The 23611-nt window shown below is 41.9% G+C and overlaps 1 protein-coding gene across 1 annotated transcript; it reads right to left on the bottom strand.

Moving 5' to 3' along the window:
• Window positions 1–6727: 6727 nt before the first annotated feature.
• LOC123441704 (probable manganese-transporting ATPase PDR2) lies at window positions 6728–18278 on the bottom strand. Its single transcript, XM_045117991.1, has 22 exons — window positions 18154–18278; window positions 17785–18068; window positions 17590–17682; window positions 17307–17509; window positions 16078–16150; window positions 15828–16000; window positions 15583–15748; window positions 14729–14833; window positions 14533–14643; window positions 14366–14452; window positions 14074–14256; window positions 13950–14000; window positions 13752–13877; window positions 13577–13656; window positions 12556–12664; window positions 11734–11862; window positions 10785–10850; window positions 10606–10677; window positions 10256–10404; window positions 9728–9839; window positions 9518–9634; window positions 6728–8102 (listed from the first exon to the last, which is right to left on the bottom strand). Exons 2-22 carry the CDS (start codon window positions 18031–18033, stop codon window positions 7032–7034), a joined length of 3525 nt encoding a protein of 1174 aa, XP_044973926.1. The 5' UTR covers window positions 18034–18068; window positions 18154–18278; the 3' UTR covers window positions 6728–7031.
• Window positions 18279–23611: the final 5333 nt, after the last annotated feature.

The following is a 23611-nucleotide window of genomic DNA, read 5'->3' as shown; positions in this document are numbered from 1 at the left end:
GTGCTGAACGCGGAGGTGTCGTCCGTTTGGCGCTAGATCGGAATGGGTCGTGGGACGGATCGTGGACGACGGTGATTTGAATCACGAAGTTGTACCACTACATCAACCGCGTTTCTTAATGCTTCCCGCTTAGCGATCTACAAGGGTATGTGGATCTGATCTCCCTCTCGTAGATGAACATCACCATGATAGGTCTTCGTGTGCGTAGGAAATTTTTTGTTTCCCATGCAATGTTCCCCAACAGTGGCATCATGAGCTAGGTTCATGCGTAGATGTTATCTCGAGTAGAACACAAAAGTTTTTGTGGGCGTTGATGTTTGATTTTCTGCCCTCCTTAGTCTTTTCTCGATTCAGCGGTATTGTTGGATTGAAGCGGCCCGGACCGACATTACTCGTACGCTTACGAGATACCGGTTTCATCGACTAACATGCAACTCGTTGCATAAAGATGACCGGCGTGTGCCTATTTCTTCAACTTTAGTTGAATTGGATTTGACCGAGGCGGTCCTTGGAGAGAGGTTAAATAGCAATTTGCACATCACCGTTGTGGTGTTTGCATAAGTAAGATGCGATCATACTAGATACCCATAGCAGCCATGTAAAACATGCAACAACAAATTAGAGGACGTCTAACTTATTTTTTCAGGGTATGCTTGTGATATGATATGGCCAAAGACATGATGTGATATATTGGATGTATGAGATGATCATGTTGTAATAGTTAATATCGACTTGCACGTCGATGCTACGGCAACCGGTAGGAGCCATGGGGTTGTCTTTAAACTAACGTTTGTGTTTGTAGATGCCTTTACTATATCGCTAGGTTGTAGCTGTAGTAGTAATAGCATAGATAGCACGAAAACCTCGATGGCGGCACGATGATGGAGATCATGATGATGGAGATCATGGTGTGGCGCCGGTGACAAGAAGATCATGCCGGTGCTTTGGTGATGGAGATCAAGAAGCACAAGATCATGGCCATATCATGTCACTTATGAATTGCATGTGATGTTAATCCTTTTATGCACCTTGTATTGCTTAGAACGGTGGTAGCATTATAAGGTGATCCCTCGCTAAAATTTCAAGATAAAATTGTGTTCTCCCCGACTGTGCACCGTTGCGACAGTTCGTCGTTTCGAGACACCACGTGATGATCGGGTGTGATAGACTCAACGTTCACATACAACGGGTGCAAAACAGTTGCACACGCGGAACATTCAGGTTAAACTTGACGATCCTAGCATGTGCAGACATGGCCTCGGAACACATGAGACCGAAAGGTCGAGCATGAATCGTATAGTTGATATGATTAACATAGAGATGTTTACAACTGAAACTATACTCAACTCACATGATGATCGGACTTGAGTTATTGGATTGGATCATGCGCCACTCAGATGACTATAGGGATGTATATTTTGAGTGGGAGTTCTTAAGTAATATGATTAATTGAACTAATTATCATGAACGTAGTCAAAAGGTCTTTGCGAATTATGTTGTAGCTTGCGTTGTAGCTCTATTGTTTTTTATATGTTCCTAGAGAAAATTTAGTTGAAAGATGATAGTAGCAACTTTGCGGATTGAGTCCGTAAACTGAGGATTGTCCTCATTGCTATGCAGAAGGCTTATGTCTTTAATGCACCATTCGGTGTGCTGCACCTCGATTGTCGTGTGTGGATGTTGCGAACATCTCACATACACGTTTTTTGATGACTACGTGATAGTTCAGTGCGTAATACTTAATGGCTTAGAAGCAAGGCACCGAAGACGTTTTGAAACGTCACGGAACATAAGAGATGTTCTAAGAGATGAAATTGAGATTTCATGCTTGTGCCCTTGTTGAGAGGTATGAGACCTCCGACAAGATTCTTTGTCTACAAAGTAAAGGAGAAAAGCTCAATCGTTGAGCATGTGCTCAGATTGTCTAAGTACAACAATCGCTTGAATCAAGTGGGAGTTAATCTTCCAGATGAGATAGTGATGGTTCTCCAAAGTCACTGCCACCAAGCTGCTAGAGCTCCGTGATGAACTATAACATATCAAGGATAGATATGATGATCCTTGAGCGATTCACAATGTTTGACACTGCGAAAGTAGAAATCAAGAAGGAGCATCAATTGTTGATGGTTAGTAAAACCACTAGTTTCAAGAAGGGCAAGGGCTAGAAGGAATACTACATGAAATGGCAAACCAGTTGCTGCTCTAATGAAGAAACCCAAGATTGAACCCAAACCCGAGACTAAGTGCTTCTGTTATGAGGGGAACGGTCACTGAGGCGGAGATACCCTAGATACTTGGTAGATGACAAGGCTGGCAAAGTCGACAGAAGTATATTTGATATACATGATATTGATGTGTACTTTACTAGTACTCCTAGTAGCACGAGGGTATTAGATATCGGTTCGGTTGGTGAGTGATTAGTAACTCGAAATAAAAGCTACGGAATAAACGGAGACTAGCTAAAGGCGAGGTGACGATACGTGTTGGAATTGTTTCCAAGGTTGATGTGATCAAACATCGCACGCTCCCTCTACCATCGAGATTGGTGTTAAACCTAAATAATTGTCATTTGGTGTTTGCGTTGAGCATGAACATGATTGTATCGTGTTTATTGCAATACGATTATTCATTTAAAGAGAATAATGGTTATTGTATTTGCTTTAATGATTACCTTTAATGGTTTATTGAATCTCGATCGTAGTGATACACATGTTCATAATATTGATGCCAAAAGATACAAAGTAGTAATGATAGTACCACTTACTTGTGGCACTGCCGCTTGAGACATGTCGGTATAAAATGCATGAAGAAGCTCCATAGTGATGGATCTTTGTACTCACTCATTTTTGAAACGTTTGAGACATGCAAACCATACCTATTGGTATGAAAGCATGAAGAAACTCCATGCAGATGGATCGTTTGGACTCACTTGATTTTGAATCACTTGAGACATGCAAATCATACCACATGGAACAAGAAAGTAACTTGTTGGAAGCAATACATTTTTTATGTGTGTAGTCCAATAAGTGTTGAAGCACGCAGTGGATATTGTTATGTTCTTACTTCACTGACGATTTGAGTAGATACAGGAGTATTTACTTGATGAATCACAAGTCTGAAATATTGAAAAGTTCAAAGCTATTTCAGAGTGAAGATCGTCGTGACAAGAGGATAAACTGTCTACGATATGATCATAGAGATGAATATCTGAGTTGCGAGTTTTGGTACATAATTAAGACAATGTGGAAATTGTTTTGCAATTCATGCCACCTAGAACACCATAGTGTGATGGTGTGTCCGAACGTCATAGTCGCGCCCTATTTGATATGGTGCATAACTATGATGTCTCTTATCGAATTACCACTATCGTTTATGAGTTATGCATTAGAGACAACCGCATTCACTTTAAATAGGGCACCGTGTATTTCCGTTGAGATGACACAGTATGACTATGGTTTGGAGAAACCTGAGTTGTCGTTTCTTGAAAGTTTGGGGCTACGACGCTTATGTCAAAAAAAATTAGTCTGATAAGCTCAAACCCAAAGCGGATAAATGCATCTTCATAGGATATCCAAAACAGTTGGGTACATCTCCTATCTCAGATCGGGAAGCAAAGTGTTTGTTTCTAGAAACGGTACCTTTCTCGAGGAAAGGTTTCTCTCGAAAGAATTGAGTGGGAGGGTGGTGGAACTTGATGAGATTATTGAACCGTCACTTCAACCAGTGTGTAGCAGGGCGCAGGAAGTTCTTCCTGTGGCGCCTACACCAATTGAAGTGGAAGCTGATGATGGTGATCATTGCGCTTCGGATCAAGTTACTACAAACCTCGTAGGTCGACAAGGTCGTGTACTACTACAGAGTGGTACGGTAACCCTGTCTTGGAGGTCATGTTGTTGAACAACAATGAACCTACGAGCTATGGAGAAGCGATGGTGGGCCTGGATTCTTAGCGAGTAGCTCATCATGCTTTTCAGCGTGAAGTAATATGTGAATAAGCTCGGAATATACGGTGTAGTTACGAGCATGGTATTGTTGTTGGAGGATCTTGTCTAAAGGGGTCATGGTAGACATAGTTTTTTCTATCTTCTCCCCCTTAATAGGTTCCTTCTCATAAAAGCGCAATTTGGAACATATCTTATGAACAGCATGATTGTACTCACCAATGGACTTAAAATCCTGAAGGCGGAGATGAGTCCAATCATGGAGTGCTTCTGGCAGGAATAGCGTTCTGTTGCTCATACCTCGTTTTGAAGGCCAAAAACAGAGTACTAGGAGATTCCTCCTGTAAATACTCAGACTTGAGATCTGGATGAATATGGTGCCTTATGATGAATAAGGCAACATAGTTCTGATGTTCTGTCAGCGGCGTGGCTCCAGACGGGAGAGGAGCCTCCGGGAGCTGGATTGCATGCGCTATCCCACGGGACGCAAGACTGATCTTGATGTCCATAGCCCATGTAGGGTAGTTGTGGCCATTGAGGGCAAACTCCTCAAACTCTTTGGCAATCACCTTTGCCTACATGGAGAACCAAAGATAATTAATTTACGGACGGTAAATTAAAACCATCATGGTTGTGTAATAAGAATGAAAAAATTGATAGTCAAGTGAAAACTTGAAAAATTCTCAACCTCAATTGTCTGAACATAACACATTGAAGATCACTTAAATCTCACAGTAACGGGCTATATTGCCATTACCTTGTGTATGCTACAATTCAGATATAGGAAATACACTTTGGAGGTAATCGATTGTCGAGATTGATAAAACATAGACCTCACAGTAAGAGAGGATAGTCTGCAAATGAGCAGTAGATCCTAACTCATTACCTTGTGATTCCAATAAATAAGGGAGAAAATATTCAAAATTTGCAAGTTTGACACGCGAGAGAAGCTGATCTCAATCGCAAAAACATGTTCAAGAAATATGTGGTAAACACATGGAACATGTCATACTTCCCAGATGAAATCCGATACTTTTATTTATATTATCAATCCATTGCCTAATATAAACATACTAATAATTACACAAGTCCTAATCTAGAATAAATCTAGAACTAGACTAAATGTAAATAGTCAAACTAGTTACTAAACAATACTAGATATAGTCTAACATTCCATTAATACAATAATTAGTAATAAAATTAACTACAACAAAAAGGAAAAAATGAAAAACAGGGGGCAGCCGGGCGCTTGGGCTTGGGCAGCCATGGCCTTTGGCCGGCCCAAATAAGCTGAGCAGAGGGGCTGTCGAGCGCCTCAGTCTGGGCCATCGTGGCCTTTGGACGGCCCACCTTAGCCTCCACCGCATAAGAGGAGGGAGGAGCGGGTGCCGATAAGATCTGTCCCTGGTGACTTCGCCCGACCAGCACATCGCTCCTCCCCACCACACATGCTCGCGGTGGTCGATGGATGCATCGTCGACGATCGGCGAGGGCCGCCGCCTCCCCTAGCTCCTCCGGTGATCACTGGCGAGCCATGGCAAAGTCTTCCTCGTCAGAGGAAGAAGCAAACACGATGGGATCGAGGCGCACTCCACGCGACAGGGAGGGGCGAGTCTGAGGCCAACCGGATCCCACGAGTCGGTGTTGCGGCCGGGGCGGCGATCGATGGCGGCCACGGCGTGCCCAAAGAGGCGGCCAAAACATCGCTATGTGCGGCCGCTCGAGCCCACGGCCATGTCCTGCAGCGGCGGGGCAGAGGCGTCGGTGGGCGCAGAGATGAAACCCAGCGCGGCCTCCTCGTCCGTAAAGGCCCGCATCGGGACGGGCAAGTAGCGAGGAAGGCCATGGCTCGAGCCGACGGTTTCGGCTACCGACATCGGCGTCGACAGCATGAGCCAAGTCGTCGGTGGAGGAGGTGGTGGAGGCGGAGACCCGAGGGGTGGAGCAGGCGCGACTGCAACCCCGTGCACCGTAGGGGCACTCAGGCCGGCCACCAGCCATGGGTCGAACCCCAACGGCGTACAGCCACGGGCGCGAGGAGCACCGTGGTGGGCGCATTCGGCGGTATCACGACCAAAGCGGCGGACGTCTTGCATCCGGCGATAGAAGGGCCGGAGTCCACCCACTCCATGGCGGCGACGGGCAATGAGGCGGTAGCGGCGGTCGCGAGGCGAAGGAAAAAGGAGACAAGGCCTGGCATCACACCGGCGGCGACTTCTTCCCTTCTCTCTTTCTTTGTTGCTATTCGCTCTCGTTGATTTTCTACGTGCGTGATAACGTGTTTGAGATTGAAATGGAAACCTCTGTTTATTCCTCTCAACGAAAACATCATTTATACGGCGAACTGAAACAAGATGTCGGTTCCAGCCCGTGAGGGTGAAGCACCGGTTGCAGGAGCAACTGTCTTGTCACTAAAAGGAAAAGGGGAAATTTTCTCTAGTTAATCTTAACACTACACAAGTGAGCGTAGCATTTAGGGAGGGTTGCTGACGGCGGACGCAGGCCTGCCCCTGAAGAGGTAGCTCTGGCCAAGTTTGACACTTAACCCGGTGCGGTTTTGCGTGCTACCGTTAGGCCGCGCGCCACCAATCCGGCTGAACGCGTCACATGGTAAAATTGCGCACCATCATTCATATATCCGACAGTGTTGCTTTTCTGAGTGAGTCAGGGCGCAAGCAATTCCCTATAGCAAACTTGTGAAACGGCAAAATTGTTGCATTCACTCTCTGCATAGCAGGCATGGGATGTGTAAATACCTTGAATAAATATCAAATAACGCATGACAGTAGATAACTCATAAATCTTTGATGTTCTCAATGGTATGTTCATGGATATTCATTCATGTCATCATTAGCATAAGGTATGGAAACTGAAAATTCTGGCCCTCCATACCAGGCATGTATGTTGAGTAGGTATCGACCCCATATCCTCCTACAAATAGGGCTCAAGAGTCATGACAAAATTCTTCCTAGACTACACATTAGAGTGCAACTATGCCAAATCAACATCAGTTTACTAGTGACAAGATCGCTGCCTTGGCCAGCGGAGGGTGAAGAATCCAACAGTGGTGGAAAAAAAGAATGCAAGATCCTATGCCTGCTTCTTGTCTAGGTTTGCAACCGCCTGTTTCTGTCGCTTCTCCCATGCTGGCATCTTGCCTGGGAACGCCCATCGCAAAAACCGCTCCCATCCATAGCAACCGCAAAACATAAGCATAGCCCAAAGCAGCAGTTTGCCCCTCATTCCTTCTGGCAAGGGCTCGAGCTTCATGTAGTCGTTCAGATCCCTGAACATATCCGATGTGATCACCGTGAAGAAAACAACAGCTGAATAGAGAGCATACTTGAATGGCTTGTTCTCTGATATGCTCTGGTTAAATGGGTGGCCCATGTAGTTCACAGCAAAGGTTGCCACCTGGATCATCATGTTCACCATGTATGAAACTGTGTTGACGAGGTTTGGATGGAACTCTGAATCAGGCTCGATGCATTCCTCTGGCATATACTTGGATGCTAAGTTGACAGCTGACATCAAGAAGAACAAGTGCATTGCAAACTGGCCAAGAATGGAAAGGAAGACGTATGCACAGAAGATGTTGGGATGGGGGCGCTCTGCCGACAGTGCTTGAAGTGGGCGAGCATGGGAAATGAAGAGGAAGAATGCTGCAGTGAAGACACCACTGATTGTAGCTTGAACATCACCCAATTTCACACCATCCAAGTACATTACACTGAGAACGTATGCTGTTGCAAGGCAGTTGAGTCCAAGAATCTTGAACATTTGGAGTGTAGTGACTAGGGTGCTTCGCCCCTGGCGGATGATATCAAGTGTGGGGGCAACAGAGGCATGCTTTGCTGTGAAAGGTGAGGCCATGGATGCATCCCCAAGCTTTACAATCGGTGCTGAGCGGCCATCACTTTCGTCATTCATTTCATCTAACATCTTCTGCAGCTTTTCGCGCTGTTTCTCAGCAGCAGTCAATGGGCGGCTGCTGGGCGCTTTAGCCGAACTGGTAGCTGGTGGAACCAGTTGTGATGATGACTCCGTAGCAGGTTTCGGTTTTTTCAGCTTCCCTGATTTGCTTTCAAGTTTGGATGACTGAGATTTCGAGCCAGCTTTCTGCACCGGTTCAGCATTTAACAGAGCTATGCCAACATGTGCCTGAAAATTAAGAATTTCACATCAATATATTATCATAAGGTGTATATAACATACTCCCTCCGTCCCAAAATAAGTGTCGTAAATTTAGTACTAAGTTAGTACAAATTTTGTACTAAAGCAGCGACACTTATTTTGGGACAGAGGGGGTATATCCTATTTTCCATTGGCAACACTCGAGAACAGAAACAATAGCTAACAAAAAAGTAGATAGGACTGCGCAGGTAAAAAAAAATATCATGTAACGTTTGAGTCCTATAGCGAAGGTCGCAGAACAACTATATTCAGAATGAGGTTGCAGAACAACTATATTTCAGAATACTGACAAAAAGGAACCAAATGCCAGGCTAATATAGGCCAACCTGCGTAAAAACAATGCATGGACATGCGTTTGTGGCTCAAACTTGCTATATATGTCCAATAGCTATGCTTCTCATATACCCCACTAATTAAAACAAGCGCAAAAGAAGTTCGGTTCGATTTTAAAAGCTTATCAGACAATAAAAGTATTACCAAAACGCTAACTTACAACTAATACTTGCTCCTCCAACCATTGGACAGTGGACTCCTTGCATAACGTCTTCCAACAAACTTTGTGGGCACGATGTGCCCATAAGCTGCTCCATAGGAGCTTACTACCCTAGGTCTGAGTACTCTCCACTGCAGGGTGGCAGGCAAACTAGTGAAGTGAATGGTACATTTATGCAAAGATGCAATGGGGCCACCTATTATTATGGCTACAGGAACACCAGAGATGACCACGGCAATAACAGATCATGAGCTAAGGCCTACTCATTCTCAGAAGTGCAGGCAATAGATCTAGAAGGCAAAGGACACAATAATCCAGAGTTATTGTGTCTTTTCTCTTGTATGTCTGCGGCCTTCTTCTCTGATCTCATTCTTGTATACAGTCGGATTTTTATTTTTGTTAACTTCGGCTACCCAAGACACAACCAAAACAAAACATTTCAGTGTTTTAGATTAGGTGATTCCTTTCTCTGTGATTCATTTGGATTCCATATTGTAGAGGCCAAAACACATTTTTAGCAAATGATCTGAATTAACCAAATTTGTAAGTGTTTCTGTGGAATGAGCATATGTAAATGAATGACAAAGTTGTAGTAAGAAATATCAGACCAAAGTTGCCAGACAAGTTCAAGATCAAGTCAATCACTAGCATGAGTTCCATACTCGGCTTCCTTTCTATGAATCATGGAGAATATATACATAAAGGACAATGTTGCAAGAAGAATATCAGATCGAAATCGGCATACAAGTTTGAGATCAAGTCAATCCCTGGCATGAGTGCATGACTAACAACCATTTGTGACATCGTGTGCGCAATGAGCACAATCATACACATTGAATAATTATGAAAAAAATGAGCGGACTAAACCGGATATGAGCCAGGTACAGACCTGTTTCAGTGCACCAACATCATTGGTTCCATCTCCACACATCAGTGTCATCCTCCCAACAGTCTTAAATGTTGTCAGTACAAGTTCCTTCTGTTCTGGAGCAACGCGAGCAAAAACCTGAAACAACAACGCTTATAGTTACAGGAGCCATGAAGCATGCAAATCAGGGCCTTCTTAGTTTGAGAAGGTATGTTATATGTTCGCACTTACCTTCACATGAGGAATGACTTGGACAACAGCATCAGTCCTTTGTAGCATTTCAAAGCAGTCCCCACTAACGCAAAGATCGTGTGATTCTGATAATTCTTTAACCTCCTCAGCTCTACAAAACAATAATGCAAGATATTAGAAATGACACCAAACAAGATATATGTATACATAGTTCTCGCGATAGCATAGATGAAGTGATAGTTGCATAGTCTCCATTTATATGTGCAGTGGTGGTGGTGGTGGTGGTGGTGTGTGTGTGTGTGTGGTGGGGGGGCGAAGTCTGCACATGCTAATGGGGAAATTTAACAGATCTTCCTTTTTTTCCATTTTTCTAGCAAATATAAACAAAATTGCCTCCTAACACCAATGCGTAAAAACATCTTTCTCTTCCCATGGAAAAAATAATAGACATGATAACCCTGAATAGCAAGAATCTTTGCCAGGGTACTAATTTAAAAATTATAGAAAAGCTTAGTGCAAACACTAAGCACTCTATCATAGCACAACCTATTGCATATAAATTATTACCTGTATGGAACTCTATCAGTTTCATCGGGGGAAACCCACTCGAATCCACCAGTCTTCATCCGTGTTAAAATTAGAACCGGCTTCAAACAGATATTCACTTGGCTAGCAACATGACAAGCAGTCAAAGCTTGATCCCCAGTGATCATAACCTAATACATCAGGGAGGTGATGAGCACTTTAATCAAACAAAATACAAAAGTTCCATTGTAATTATTCACAGGTTATTGCTACTGATAAATCAATAGGTACCCAAGCTTTGGTCATATTACTGGTGTAAAAAACACTTCGCACGGGAAATGCTTAGTTGACACTACAGCACAACAAGTAACTTTAAGAATGGGAGGATATACCAAGTCATGTGAAGATTGTTCCAGTTCGAGCAAGACAGCGGCAGAGTCACTCCTTATAGGACAGTTGAAGACCTGGTTGCAAAAAAGACACAAGAAAACCATTTCGAAATCTTCAAATAAGCGGAAAAATATGTAAAAAAAACAATGGAGCATAATTTCACTATTTCAGGGTTAGTTACCGCAAAACCAGCAAAAATTAAGTCACTTTCCACTTGATCCCTTTCCAGACTTCTAGCTTCACTAACCTGTTATTCAAATACCAGGAGGTCAAACAATTCCGACCAGATAAACTTCTAGTACAAATTCAAACAAAAAGATATTAACTACGAATAAAATGCAACTACTTGTGAATGCCCAGACCTAATATTACTTACACTGAAGGAAAACAACTAGCAACTATGTTATTCTAAAAATATTAGTAACATGAAAGTTAAGAATTTATAATATAGTAGTATCTCACCGGCTTCCAAGTAAATATGTATACAAAGCATCACAGTTCACAACTATCTAAGCAATGAATGATTTTCTGATAACTGCTGATCGCAACAACGTGGACCAAGTAACACTACCAATATCTACAGCGCAGACCTATGATCATCATAACAAGGGAACACCACTATCCCACAACACCTGGACACTTGCTACTTTACCCTTCTACGAAACAGTACTAGTAGCTTAATTTGCAAACATGATGTGCATCAGAGTTAAAACACATGGGTATATGTTGAAATGGATACTGATTTGTTACCTACTGGTGTTTTTTGCGTTCCAATGTTAACACAACTCTAACCACCATATTTTAAACTAGTTTGTCAGCACCAATTCATACAATTCCAGTGTCAAGTGCTAATGACAGAGGATTTTTGCTACAAGCTACATGCATGCAGGATACCATTGGATTGTTACTTAGAATCATCTGCGAAGTTAGACTCAAAAAAAAAAATTGACTGTGATAGTTGGAACTCATACGGTTCATACACAACAAATAAATAAAGGTTGAAAAGGAAGTGTTGCTCCTTGGTCTTTACTTAAAATGCTATGCTATCTAATGGCTTGGGAAATTTATAGACTAACAAAAGAATGATACTACAAAAATAAAGGAACCATTATACTTCAATGAGAACTTACAGGCATCTCCGGAAGCAGTTTGTATGCAAGAGACAAGACCCGGGAGCCCTGACGCGTGTATTTTTTGTATGTTTCCACATATGCAGCAGGTAAATCAACTAACCTCTCCTGAATGGTCTCCGGTGCACCCTGGAAACCACCAAAAAAAGGCGATATTCTTAACAGTTAACTGGGAAACAAAACAAAAGATGGAAAGAGTAAAAGTTAGGAGGATCGCAACCAGAAAAAACAGCTTAGACAGGCCTGCTCCAATGGGACATATACAATAATGAAAAGGAAATAGCCAAAGACTATTCTCTGAACTAGGTACCTCAGGAGTTACAACCATTTAACTTTTTGTTTGTAACTCGATTTCAGTTCTTAACACAGTTTGACACTACTCAGTATACAGAACTAAAAAATAGAAGGATGAATTGAACCATTGACTTACATAAGTTCATCTCGTTGTAAGATTTTTGATGGGATAAAATATAATAATTTAAAACCAATGTATGGTTTCTTTGTGGCCACTCAACTGGTTTAGCTTTCTTTATTTTACTCACCTAAATAAGAATTGAGCAAAAAGAAAACAACAAGGCATAAATAGGTTACTTATATAGTGTGTCCCGCTTTGTTTTCCATCGAAAACATATGGATTGCAAAGATCACAAACCACCACTGCCAAACACATCAGCAAGGAGCCCAAGCCCAAAACCCTTTAGAGATCATTTTTAATTTCCCTTGCCCCAAAAACATGAAACAAGGCCTAAAGAAGCAGTTTCTGAACAATCCCAAGTGTCTAAGAACCAGATAGATAATTCATTTAGACTATGGTGACCTTACCTTTATGAAAGCATAAAATTTCTCCTGGATACGGACAATAACAGACATTCTCTTCAAGTGAGAAGCAAAGTGATGTCTGTGTACAATCTGTACAGGTTGACCACCAGGCCTGCAACGAAGACTAGTCAGCTAAAATCTTTTAAAATCCAAGTAAAATATATATAATAACTCCTCATGGTATTACTGGACTGAGTTCAGAAAAGGAAAAGGGAAAGGATAGTCATTGTTTGCAGCATGTTATAATAATAAGTCTATAATCAGAGGTCAGATAGTTAAGAACTCAAGATGTGGTGTACCACATACAATAAGAAATTTCTCGCTGGTGTTAACCAAGGTATCAAACAAGTATTAGTCAATCAAAGATCCAACTGATTCAATGTTTGTATTGCAAAACACAATCATGATTCATGAATAATAATTATCCCATAAAAGTAGTAATACCCCCTGTTCTACTATAACTGTCCTCAGCTCACCATGCAACGCCAGACAGTGAAGCACCAGGTCTGAGAGAGAGAGTTAATGTGAAATGGCCAATGCATGCCCCTACCAATATTCAGACTACAAACCTACTAATAACCTTTTTAAAAGAATTTAAAGCAAGGGTGAGTGGAATCACAGCAATCGCTAACTTGTTTTCTTTAGCGGGGAGATAATTTGAAACAGATTCCCCCGAGGGGGGCAATTACAGTGGAATGAAGGGAGCAGGACTCAAGACTACTTTGAATTTCAAACAAGGAAACTTCAATAATTTCAATTTGTTTGATGGGATAAAAGAACGCCCATCATCTTCATAAAAAAAAGGACAGCCACTATCTGATACCATGTTATGGGGGTAACAACTTGATCTATTTCCAAGGCTCTAGGGCCATATATACACAAGTGGAGGACATAAACTAGGAATCCAGAAATACAAAATAAGAACTACAAGAAACCTAGTACAATACATATATCTGTCTTAACAACTTAATCAAGTGCGCAATTGCTGACATAATTATATGCGCAGCAAGAGATGATAGCTTACCTCCTAGACATGGCTTTCTCATCAGAGGTGTAGATCCAGTCTATGCCTTTTATTGCAGCTTTTTCAAGGGGGTCACCAACCTTTTAACAAAATGGAATATAGCATTAAAAAGGCATGTAAACTTCTTTGATAATGCTTCATGTAGAAAGTCATTAGTGCTTATCACAACACATACCAGCTTGTTGTCCACAAAAACCAATGCATGGCAGCTGGAAAGCACTTCTTGAATGCGGAGAGGCAACTTATTTGCGTCAGATATTAATTCTGCATCGCTTTCCAAACTAACAACTCCTTGGAACTCCTGAAATACAGGGTTCCTTTGTTAACAAATATCCAACCAAATGTTTTTTTTATTGACAAGAACATAGTTCACCATATCATCCGATGTCAATGTCCCAGTCTTATCGAAGCAGCATATGTCAACCTGGTAGGAGAGCACTTGTAAGAGCTTGTACAGAAAGAAGAAAAGAGGAGCACAACATGGTTCTCTTACTAACCTTCCCAGCAAATGGTATTCTGAATGGTTCCGTGCAGAAAATGCCACGCCGTACTAAAGCAATTAAAGATGTATTGACTGCTATGGACAGCTCCATTGGCAGTTCAGGAGGAATCACAGAAGTAAGAATCAGTGAACAACTTAAAAAAAGTTTATATCTGCTTCTTGTGGGATCCTCCAGTCCCTATACATGAATACACAGACACTTCAACAATAAAACAAAGTACATAATTTAAAAAGATAGTATGCAACTGAAAGATCAATAAATTTATCGATGGTGTTGCTAATAGTACCTTCATAAGCACATAGCCTGATGCAATTATTGCAAAGAAAAGCAAAAACAGTATAAACAACCCACTTTCCTTGCTATTTGCAGTAACCTGTCACACAGATCAAATGTTTGCTTTAAATTTGCATACTCAAAAGTCAGATTCATTTTTCATTCAGGAAAGGAAGTTACCCTCTCGGTTGAGAATAAGATAGTTCTCATCAATTTTCCCTGGCTAGTCTCAAATCCAGTTCTCAATACAAAAGCTACACAACCACCATCAGGTGCCCGAAGATTTACAGACTGCATATAGAAGAAAAGGAATCAGCAATACTATAAGCTATTAAGGATAGCTCTCATTAGCATAACAGATATATGATACATCTACCTTATCTGGTGTGTGTTGCAGTATCTTCGTGCCGCCAAATAGGATATGATTCTTATCTCTCTTTATCGATAACATTTCGTCAGGGCCACGGCCAGCAACTGAGACCTATAGGAGAAGATGGTCATTCAGAGCTAGAACAAGATGGAACAAAATACTAGGGGTAATAATAAAACATGTCTCAGAAGAGGAAAACCAATACTTAGATGCTATAGTTGGATTTAATCTGTCTTGGAAGCATACTTTTCTGGCCAGAATCGCTTGGGCAGGTAAATTTCAGTAGAAAAATGGAAAAGAAGCAGTTTTGTTCTTCTTCACCACATATACCAGCTATTTCTTTCTTTTTTGAGAATAATACCAGCTCATTCAGTTAGTGATGATGTTTCAACCCCATCATTTATGTTACAGTCACAATGTCTCCTCAAATGGTGAGCTGGAAACCCTTCTTACATATTACCTAGATCATTGCTACCTTGTACCTTGCTAACACGCATAATTGCATAAGGTATTTATTAAGTAATCCTATTTCCATATTTTAATATTACATGCAAACTGTTATTTTAAATCTAATATATGCATCTTTGCTGTACAATTAGAAATGAAAGTATATTTCAAATGAGTGTACATGCAGCTTTGTAGAAAAGAATATTTGTTGAAGGTCCGAATGGCACATCAAAATAGGAATGTTTCACTCCAAATTACGAATGAAAACAACTTGCAGAATGGAACTAGAGACTTAGCGAGTATGATTCCATCTTATAAAAACAAGTATGATTGGAAGTCCTAATTACCCCAAACAAAGGGAAGTTGTATCATTAGCACAATCAGAAAAGGGAGGGTGAGCAATAGAAGAAAACCTTCCACTGTGGAGTAGACTCTCCTGTAAGAATAGCTTCATTTACTATGGCAGACCCAGACAGTAACAGCATATCTGCTGGTACAGATCTATCTTCACCACTAGGCGAGCGGCCTATTGACACAATATCTCCAGGCAGTAGTTCTGTGCCTGAGATTTTAACCCATCTGAATAAATAAATGCATGATTAGGATGTGATATATACTTTGAACAGTGTAAGCACTAACTCAAATGAATGAGGCATACTTTCCACAGCGGTAAGTCAACACAATCTGATTATCAACTTTCACACGCCTAAGCTCAGTTAATGTCTTCAATCTATTCTTTGCCATGGTAGACTCAAATAGGAAGAGCATGAAAAGTGTAAACAAACTGTAGTACCAATACTCATCCAGACACCAAAGGCCAACACAAAAAACCTGTAGAGTAAGAGCTCACTGTTAGAAAAAGAAAAGACATGCAAGCAAAATGCAGGTCAGATGAGAAATAGACTAACCTGGAAAACGAAGAAGGGCTCCATGCATTGCTCCTTCATTAATTTCTGAAATGTGGGCTGTGGATACTCAAATCTAGAGAAAACAATTTACAGTCATTAGCCACTATAGCTAAACAGGTGTATGACAAAAGCTTCAGCACACAAAGCTAGATATTCGATTCAATAAGCTGTAGCAAACTACTGATATACAGAAAATTCTCCTTTATCGTATTAAAGTGCATCAAGCATCAACCTCCATTGCCAATATTTGAACTTTCTTAGACAGATAGTTCATGTTTACTTTGCAGTAGTTCTTCTAGAAAATGCCACAACAGACACTTGTTTTGCACCCATTCTATATTCATAATTTGTTCCAGAACAGCAACATGTTTCTTATTTGAGTGATTTTAAGATATTTTGCATGTGTGAGAATTGAATCCTATATAATAAATAAATATCTGATTTATTTCTCTCAACATGCAAACATGACACCTTAACATGAAACAATTCATGGAAAGGTCCAGCTCAACATGCAATCATGCATGGGAAAAGGTCCAAGTCAACATGCAACCATGCATGCAACAAGTCTCAGTCATTTTCATTTTATTATGCTATACTTATATTCAATAAATATTTTACAATTATACAATAATCAAATACAGTAAATCATATGTATTTTCAGCTTCAATTCTCATATTATTAACCCGAATATTCATGTTCCATACAACAAGATCTCATCAAAATAAATTACAACCAATTCAAGCAGCGACGCGAGGCATCATCTAATTGCACATTTGTGGTGAACATATTTATGTATGCTCCAAATTCCTTCAGCTACTATTTATAGTTTTTGCTAATGGTTTATGCATTGTAATGTACAAGAGGCTGCTATGAGTGCATGTCAGCATGTGTGATAAGGCACGTAGCACATCAACAAGACTTCTCTACTTTCATGACAAGATCATCTCCTTTGTCATATCATGTACATTTTACACAAGTCAGTTTGGGAGTTCCCTAACGAATTGCACATTTTCAGGGCACTATTCCGCTACAATGTAGCAACTGTAGAATTAAAGAACAAAAGAAAACCTAGCAGAAGCTACAGTAAATTGTTAGTTTTCAAGACTATGCACCATTCATCATCTTGCCATCTACGGAGTATATCCACAACTATGATAAGTGATCAATTTACAGCCCTGTACCTCAACTACCGAATGACTGTACAAACAGGGAGCAAAACAGCAGCTTACATGTTTCTCCCCCACTTGTCCATAGCAGTGTTAATCTTGGCCTCTGTTCCATACCCGGTGCCCTTGATATAATGCCCAAATAAGTCCTTTGTCGGGTAACGGAGCTTGAAGAAGTTATCCTTCTCTGCCGAGTAAAAGAATCTCTGCTTCCGGAAATCAAAGTAGATCTCCTCCGTCTCACCTGCAGCCGACGATGAGGCAACCTGAACAGCCACCCAAACCACACTCAGTGACCAAACATCAAAAACGCTACCAGTTCACAGCAAAACCAGAAGTAACTCACAGTTTTCTGTATATGCAGAGGCACAATCTCTTTCGACCCCAGGAACTTCGCCGGGATTACTTTGCACGCGTCAGCCGCATGGATATCCTTAACCTGCAACGCAAGCAAGTGTAAGATGTTTAAACCTATATAGACTGCGCACTAAACAGATGTGGATAATGTTGATTATGTGGGGGGCGAGAGGTGGTGTCTCGCCTTGGAGTGCCCGACGAACGCCCGGAAATCGACGGACCAAGCTGTGAAGAGGAACGCAAGGATGTGGGAGGCGGAGAGCACGCCGAGGATGACGAGGGCGTCGGTGAAGTCGAGCGCCGGGACGGCGAGCAGCAGCCAGAGCGCGTAGAGGGCGAGGAAGGGCCAGAAGTCGAGGCGCGCCGTCCAGTGGCGCCGCCGCAGCAGGTCCACCCCCTCCACCGACTTGCCGTTCACCTCGAACCGCGCCATGCCGGCGCCACGACCGCCCGGATCGGAGGGGAGACCTGCGGGGTCGCCGGGGGATGCTCAGATCGGGTCTCGATGCGAGTCGGAGAAGGGGGCGGCGGGTGGGAGTTTGGAGGGGTTTACCAGCTCGGTCTCGACGGGATCGGATCGGCGGCGGGGGTGCGTCGGTGGCCGTGCGGGCGGCCGACGCGCGAGGGTTTTTCCGCCGCCGCTGCTGCTGCGGTGCTTGTGCTCTGTTGTCTCGTCCTCTCCCACTGGGGGGCCGTTTGCTAGCAGTTTTACGGTGCGGAATCTCACGGGTCACGGCGATCTGAATTCTTGAGTAACTTTTTCTTTCCTCCACGTTTCCGTGCTGCTAAAGTGAAAAGAGATGTGATTTGGGAGTTGTGAGCAAGAATTTGTGCTCTAATGGACTTGTATACTAAGCAAAAGGCAAAGGTTATCTAGGAAACTCAAATCCGTATTACAAAAATCCAGTTTTAGGCCTCTATTGGTTTACATAAATTTTGTAGGAATTATAAAGAATTGAAAATTTATAAGGAAAAAAATCCTTTATATTCTTTGGTTTGTAGTAATAGATTCCTATTTCAATGTACGATAGGAATCAATCTTTCACATTTCAGGGCCTCTTTGATCCGCATGATTTTTAAAATACAAGAATAGGAAAAAAATAAAAGAATAAAGTGGTATGTCATCCTGTATTTTAAAAATCATCCTATTTGCAAAAAAAATGTTCATAAAAAAGAATATGTCGTCATCAATCCTACAAGATTAGTACAAGCGCTTTATTGTGCGCGGGAAATATATGTTTTTTCATATGAGGTTGGAATGGATGGGAAAAAATATAAATATTAGTACAAGTGAATCCGATGAAAAAATTCTATGGATTACAATCCTATATATCCATGGAAAAGAAATCTAAGAATTAGAATCCTCTAAAAATTTCTTTAGAAATCCTTTAGATCAAAGAGGGCCTTGAAGGGAAAAATAATAGACTAAACCTTTGTTGGGGAACGTCGCATGGGAAACAAAATTTTCCTACGCGCACGAAGACATATCATGGTGATGTCCATCTACGAGAGGGGATGAGTGATCTACGTACCCTTGTAGATCGTACAGCAGAAGCGTTAGAGAACGCGGTTGATGTAGTGGAACGTCCTCACGTCCCTCGGTCCGCCCCGCGAACAATCCCGCAATCAATCCCACGATCTAGTACCGAACGGACGGCACCTCCGCGTTCAGCACACGTACAGCTTGACGATGATCTCGGCCTTCTTGATCCAGCAAGAGAGACGGAGAGGTAGAAGAGTTCTCCGGCAGCGTGACGGCGCTCCGGAGGTTGGTGATGATCTTGTCTCAGCAGGGCTCCGCCCGAGCTCCGCAGAAACGCGATCTAGAGGAAAAACTATGGAGGTATGTGGTCGGGCAGCCGTGAGAAAGTCGTCTCAAATCAGCCCTAATTGCTCCATATATATAGGAGGAGGGAGGGGGACCTTGCCTTGGGGTCCAAGGGACCCTCAAGGGGTCGGCCGAGCCAAGGGGGGGGAGGACTCCCCCCCAAACCGAGTTGGACTTGGTTTGGTGGGAGGAGTCCCCCTCCCTTCCCACTTCCTCCCTCTTTTTTTTTCTTTTCCTTTGATTATTTATTCTTGGCGCATAGGCCCCCTTGGGGCTGTCCCACCAGCCCACTAAGGGCTGGTGTGTCTCCCCAAAGCCTATGGGCTTCCCCGGGGTGGGTTGCCCCCCCCCCCCCCCGGTGAACTCCCGGAACCCATTCGTCATTCCCGGTACATTCCCGGTAACTCCGAAAACCTTCCGGTAATCAAATGAGGTCATCCTATATATCAATCTTCGTTTTCGGACCATTCCGGAAACCCTCGTGACGTCCGTGATCTCATCCGGGACTCCGAACAACATTCGGTAACCAACCATATAACTCAAATACGCATAAAACAACGTCGAACCTTAAGTGTGCAGACCCTGCGGGTTCGAGAACTATGTAGACATGACCCGAGAGACTCCTCGGTCAATATCCAACAGCGGGACCTGGATGCCCATATTGGATCCTACATATTCTACGAAGATCTTATCGTTTGAACCTCAGTGCCAAGGATTCATATAATCCCGTATGTCATTCCCTTTGTCCTTCGGCATGTTACTTGCCCGAGATTCGATCGTTAGTATCCGCATACCTATTTCAATCTCGTTTACCGGCAAGTCTCTTTACTCGTTCCGTAATACAAGATCCCGCAACTTACATTAAGTTACATTGCTTGCAAGGCTTGTGTGTGATGTTGTATTACCGAGTGGGCCCCGAGATACCTCTCCGTCACACGGAGTGACAAATCCCAGTCTCGATCTATACTAACTCAACGAACACCTTCGGAGATACCTGTAGAGCATCTTTATAGTCACCCAGTTACGTTGCGACGTTTGATACACATAAAGCATTCCTCCGGTGTCCGTGAGTTATATGATCTCATGGTCATAGGAACAAATACTTGACACGTAGAAAACAGTAGCAACAAAATGATACGATCAACATGCTACGTCTATTAGTTTGGGTCTAGTCCATCACATGATTCTCCTAATGATGTGATCCCGTTATCAAGTGACAACACTTGCCTATGGCCAGGAAACCTTGACCATCTTTGATCAACGAGCTAGTCAACTAGAGGCTTACTAGGGACAGTGTTTTGTCTATGTATCCACACAAGTATTGTGTTTCCAATCAATACAATTATAGCATGGATAATAAACGATTATCATGAACTAAGAAATATAATAATAACTAATTTATTATTGCCTCTAGGGCATATTTCCAACAGTCTCCCACTTGCACTAGAGTCAATAATCTAGTTCACATCACCATGTGATTCCAACGAATCCAACACCCATATAGTTATGGGGTCTGATCACGTCTTGCTCGTGAGAGAGGTTGTAGTCAACGGTTCTGAAACTTTCAGATTCGTGCGTTCTTTACAAATCTTTATGTCATCTTATAGATGTTGCTACTACGTGCTATTCGGAAATGCTCCAAATATCTACTCTACTATACAAATCCGTTTCACTACTCATAGTTATCCGGATTAGTGTCAAAGCTTGCATTGACGTAACCCTTTACGACAAACTCTTTAACCACCTCCATAATCGAGAAAAATTCCTTAGTCCATTAGTTACTAAGGATAAATTTCGACCGCTGCTAGTGATTCAATCATGGATCACTCTTTGTACCTCTCAACATACTTTGAGTCAAGGCACACTTCAGGTGCGGTACACAGCATGGCATACTTTAGATTCTACGGCTAAGGCATAAAAGACGACCTTCGTCTATTCTCTTTATTTTGTCGTGGTCGGGTTTTGAGTCTTACTCAAATTCACACCTCACAACGCAACCAAGAACTCCTTCTTTGCTGGTCTATTTTGAACTCTTTCAAAAACTTGTCAAGGCATGCATCTTGTTGAAACTTCTATTAAGCACTTTCGATCTATCTCCATAGATCTTTGATGCTCAACGTTCAAGTAGCGTAATCCAGGTACTCCTTTGAAAACTTCTTTCAAACAACCTTGTATGCTTTACAGAAATTCTACATTACTTTTGATCCACAATATGTCAACCACATATACCTATCAGAAATTCTATAGTGCTCCCACTCACTTCTTTGGAAATACAAGTTTCTCATAAACCTTGTACAAACCCAAAATCTTTGATCATCTCATCAAAGTGTATATTCCAACTCCGAGATGCTTGCACCAGTCCATTGAAGGATCACTGGAGCTTACATACTTGCTAGTATCTTTAGGATCGACAAAACCTTCTGGTTGTATCACATACAATGTTTGCTCAAGGAAACCGTCGAGAAAACAATGTTTTGACATCCTACATGCAATATTTCATAAATAATGCATCAACAACTAACATAATTCTAACAGACTTTTAGCATCGCTACGAGTGAGAAAGTCTCATCATAGTCAACTGTTTGATCTTATCGAAAACATCTTTGCGACAAGTCGAGCTTTTCTTAATAGTGACTTATCACCATCATCGTTTGTCTTCTTTTAAAGATCCATTTTTACTCAATAGTCCTATGACCATCAAGTAGTTCTACCAAAGTCTACACTTTGTTTTCACACATGGATCCTCTCTCAGATTTCATGGCTTCCAGCCATTTGTCGGAATCTGGGCCCACCATCGCTTTCTCCATAACTCGTAGGTTCACTGTTGCTCAACAACATGACCTCTAAGACAGGGTTACCGTACTACTCTGCAGCAGTACGCGACCTTGTCGACCTACGAGGTTTGTAGTAACTTGATTCGAAGCTCAATGATCATCATCATCAGCTTCCACTTCAATTGGTGTAGGCGCCACATGAACAACTTCCTGCGCCCTGCTACACACTGGTTGAAGTGATGGTTCAATAACCTCATCAAGTTCTACTACCCTCCCACTCAATTCTTTCGAGAGAAACCTTTCCTCGAGAAAGGATCCGTTTCTAGAAACAAACACTTTGCTTTCGGATCTGAGATAGGAGATGTACCCAACTGTTTTGGATATCCTATGAAGATGCATTTATCCGCTTTGGGTTCGAGCTTATCAGACTGAAACTTTTTCACATAAGTGTCGAAACCCCAAACTTTCAAGAAACGACAGTTTATATTTCTCTAAACCTCAGTCTATACTGTGTCATCTCAACGGAAATACGCGGTGCCCTATTTAAAGTGAGTGCGGTTGTCTCTAATGCATAATCCATAAACGATAGTGGTAATTCGATAAGAGACATCATAGTATGCACCATACCAAATAGTGCGTGGCTATGACGTTCAGACACATCATCACACTATGATGTTCCAGGTGGCATGAACTGCGAAACAATTTCCACATTGTCTTAACTGTGTACCAAAACTCGTAACTCAGATATTCATTTCCATGATCATATCGTAGACAGTTTATCCTCTTGTTACGACGAACTTCACTCTGAAACGGAATTGAACTTTTCAACATTTTAGACTTGTGATTCATTAAGTAAATACTCCTGTATCTACTCAAATCGTGAGTGAAGTAAGAACATAATGATATCCACCGCGTGCCTCAGCACCCATTGGACTGCATACATCAAAATGTATCACTTCCAACAAGTTACTATATTATTTCATCTCAATGAAAACAAGGCCTTGCTCATGTGGTATGATTCGCATGTCACTAGTGATTCGAAATCAGGTGAGTACAAAGATCCATCAGCATGGAGCCTCTTCATGCAATTTATACTAACGTGACTCAAGCGGCAGTGCCACAAGTAAGTGGTACTATCATCATCAACTCGTATCTTTTGGCACCAATATCATGAACATGTGTAACACTACGATCGAGATTCAATAAACCATTGAAGGTGATTATTCAAGAAAATAGAGTAACCATTATTCTCTTTAAATGAATAATCGTATTGCAATAAACACGATCCAATCATGTTCATGCTTAACGCAAGCACCAAATAACAATTATTTAGGTTTAACACCAATCCCGATGGTAGAGGGAGCGTGCGACGTTTGATCATATCAATCTTGGAAACACTTCCAACACGT

The sequence above is a fragment of the Hordeum vulgare genome, chromosome 1H (genome assembly GCF_904849725.1).
Source record: "Hordeum vulgare subsp. vulgare chromosome 1H, MorexV3_pseudomolecules_assembly, whole genome shotgun sequence".
Classification (NCBI taxonomy): Eukaryota; Viridiplantae; Streptophyta; class Magnoliopsida; order Poales; family Poaceae; genus Hordeum; species Hordeum vulgare.
Note: the sequence above shows the minus strand (reverse complement) of the source record. Positions and strands in the feature narration are given on the sequence as shown.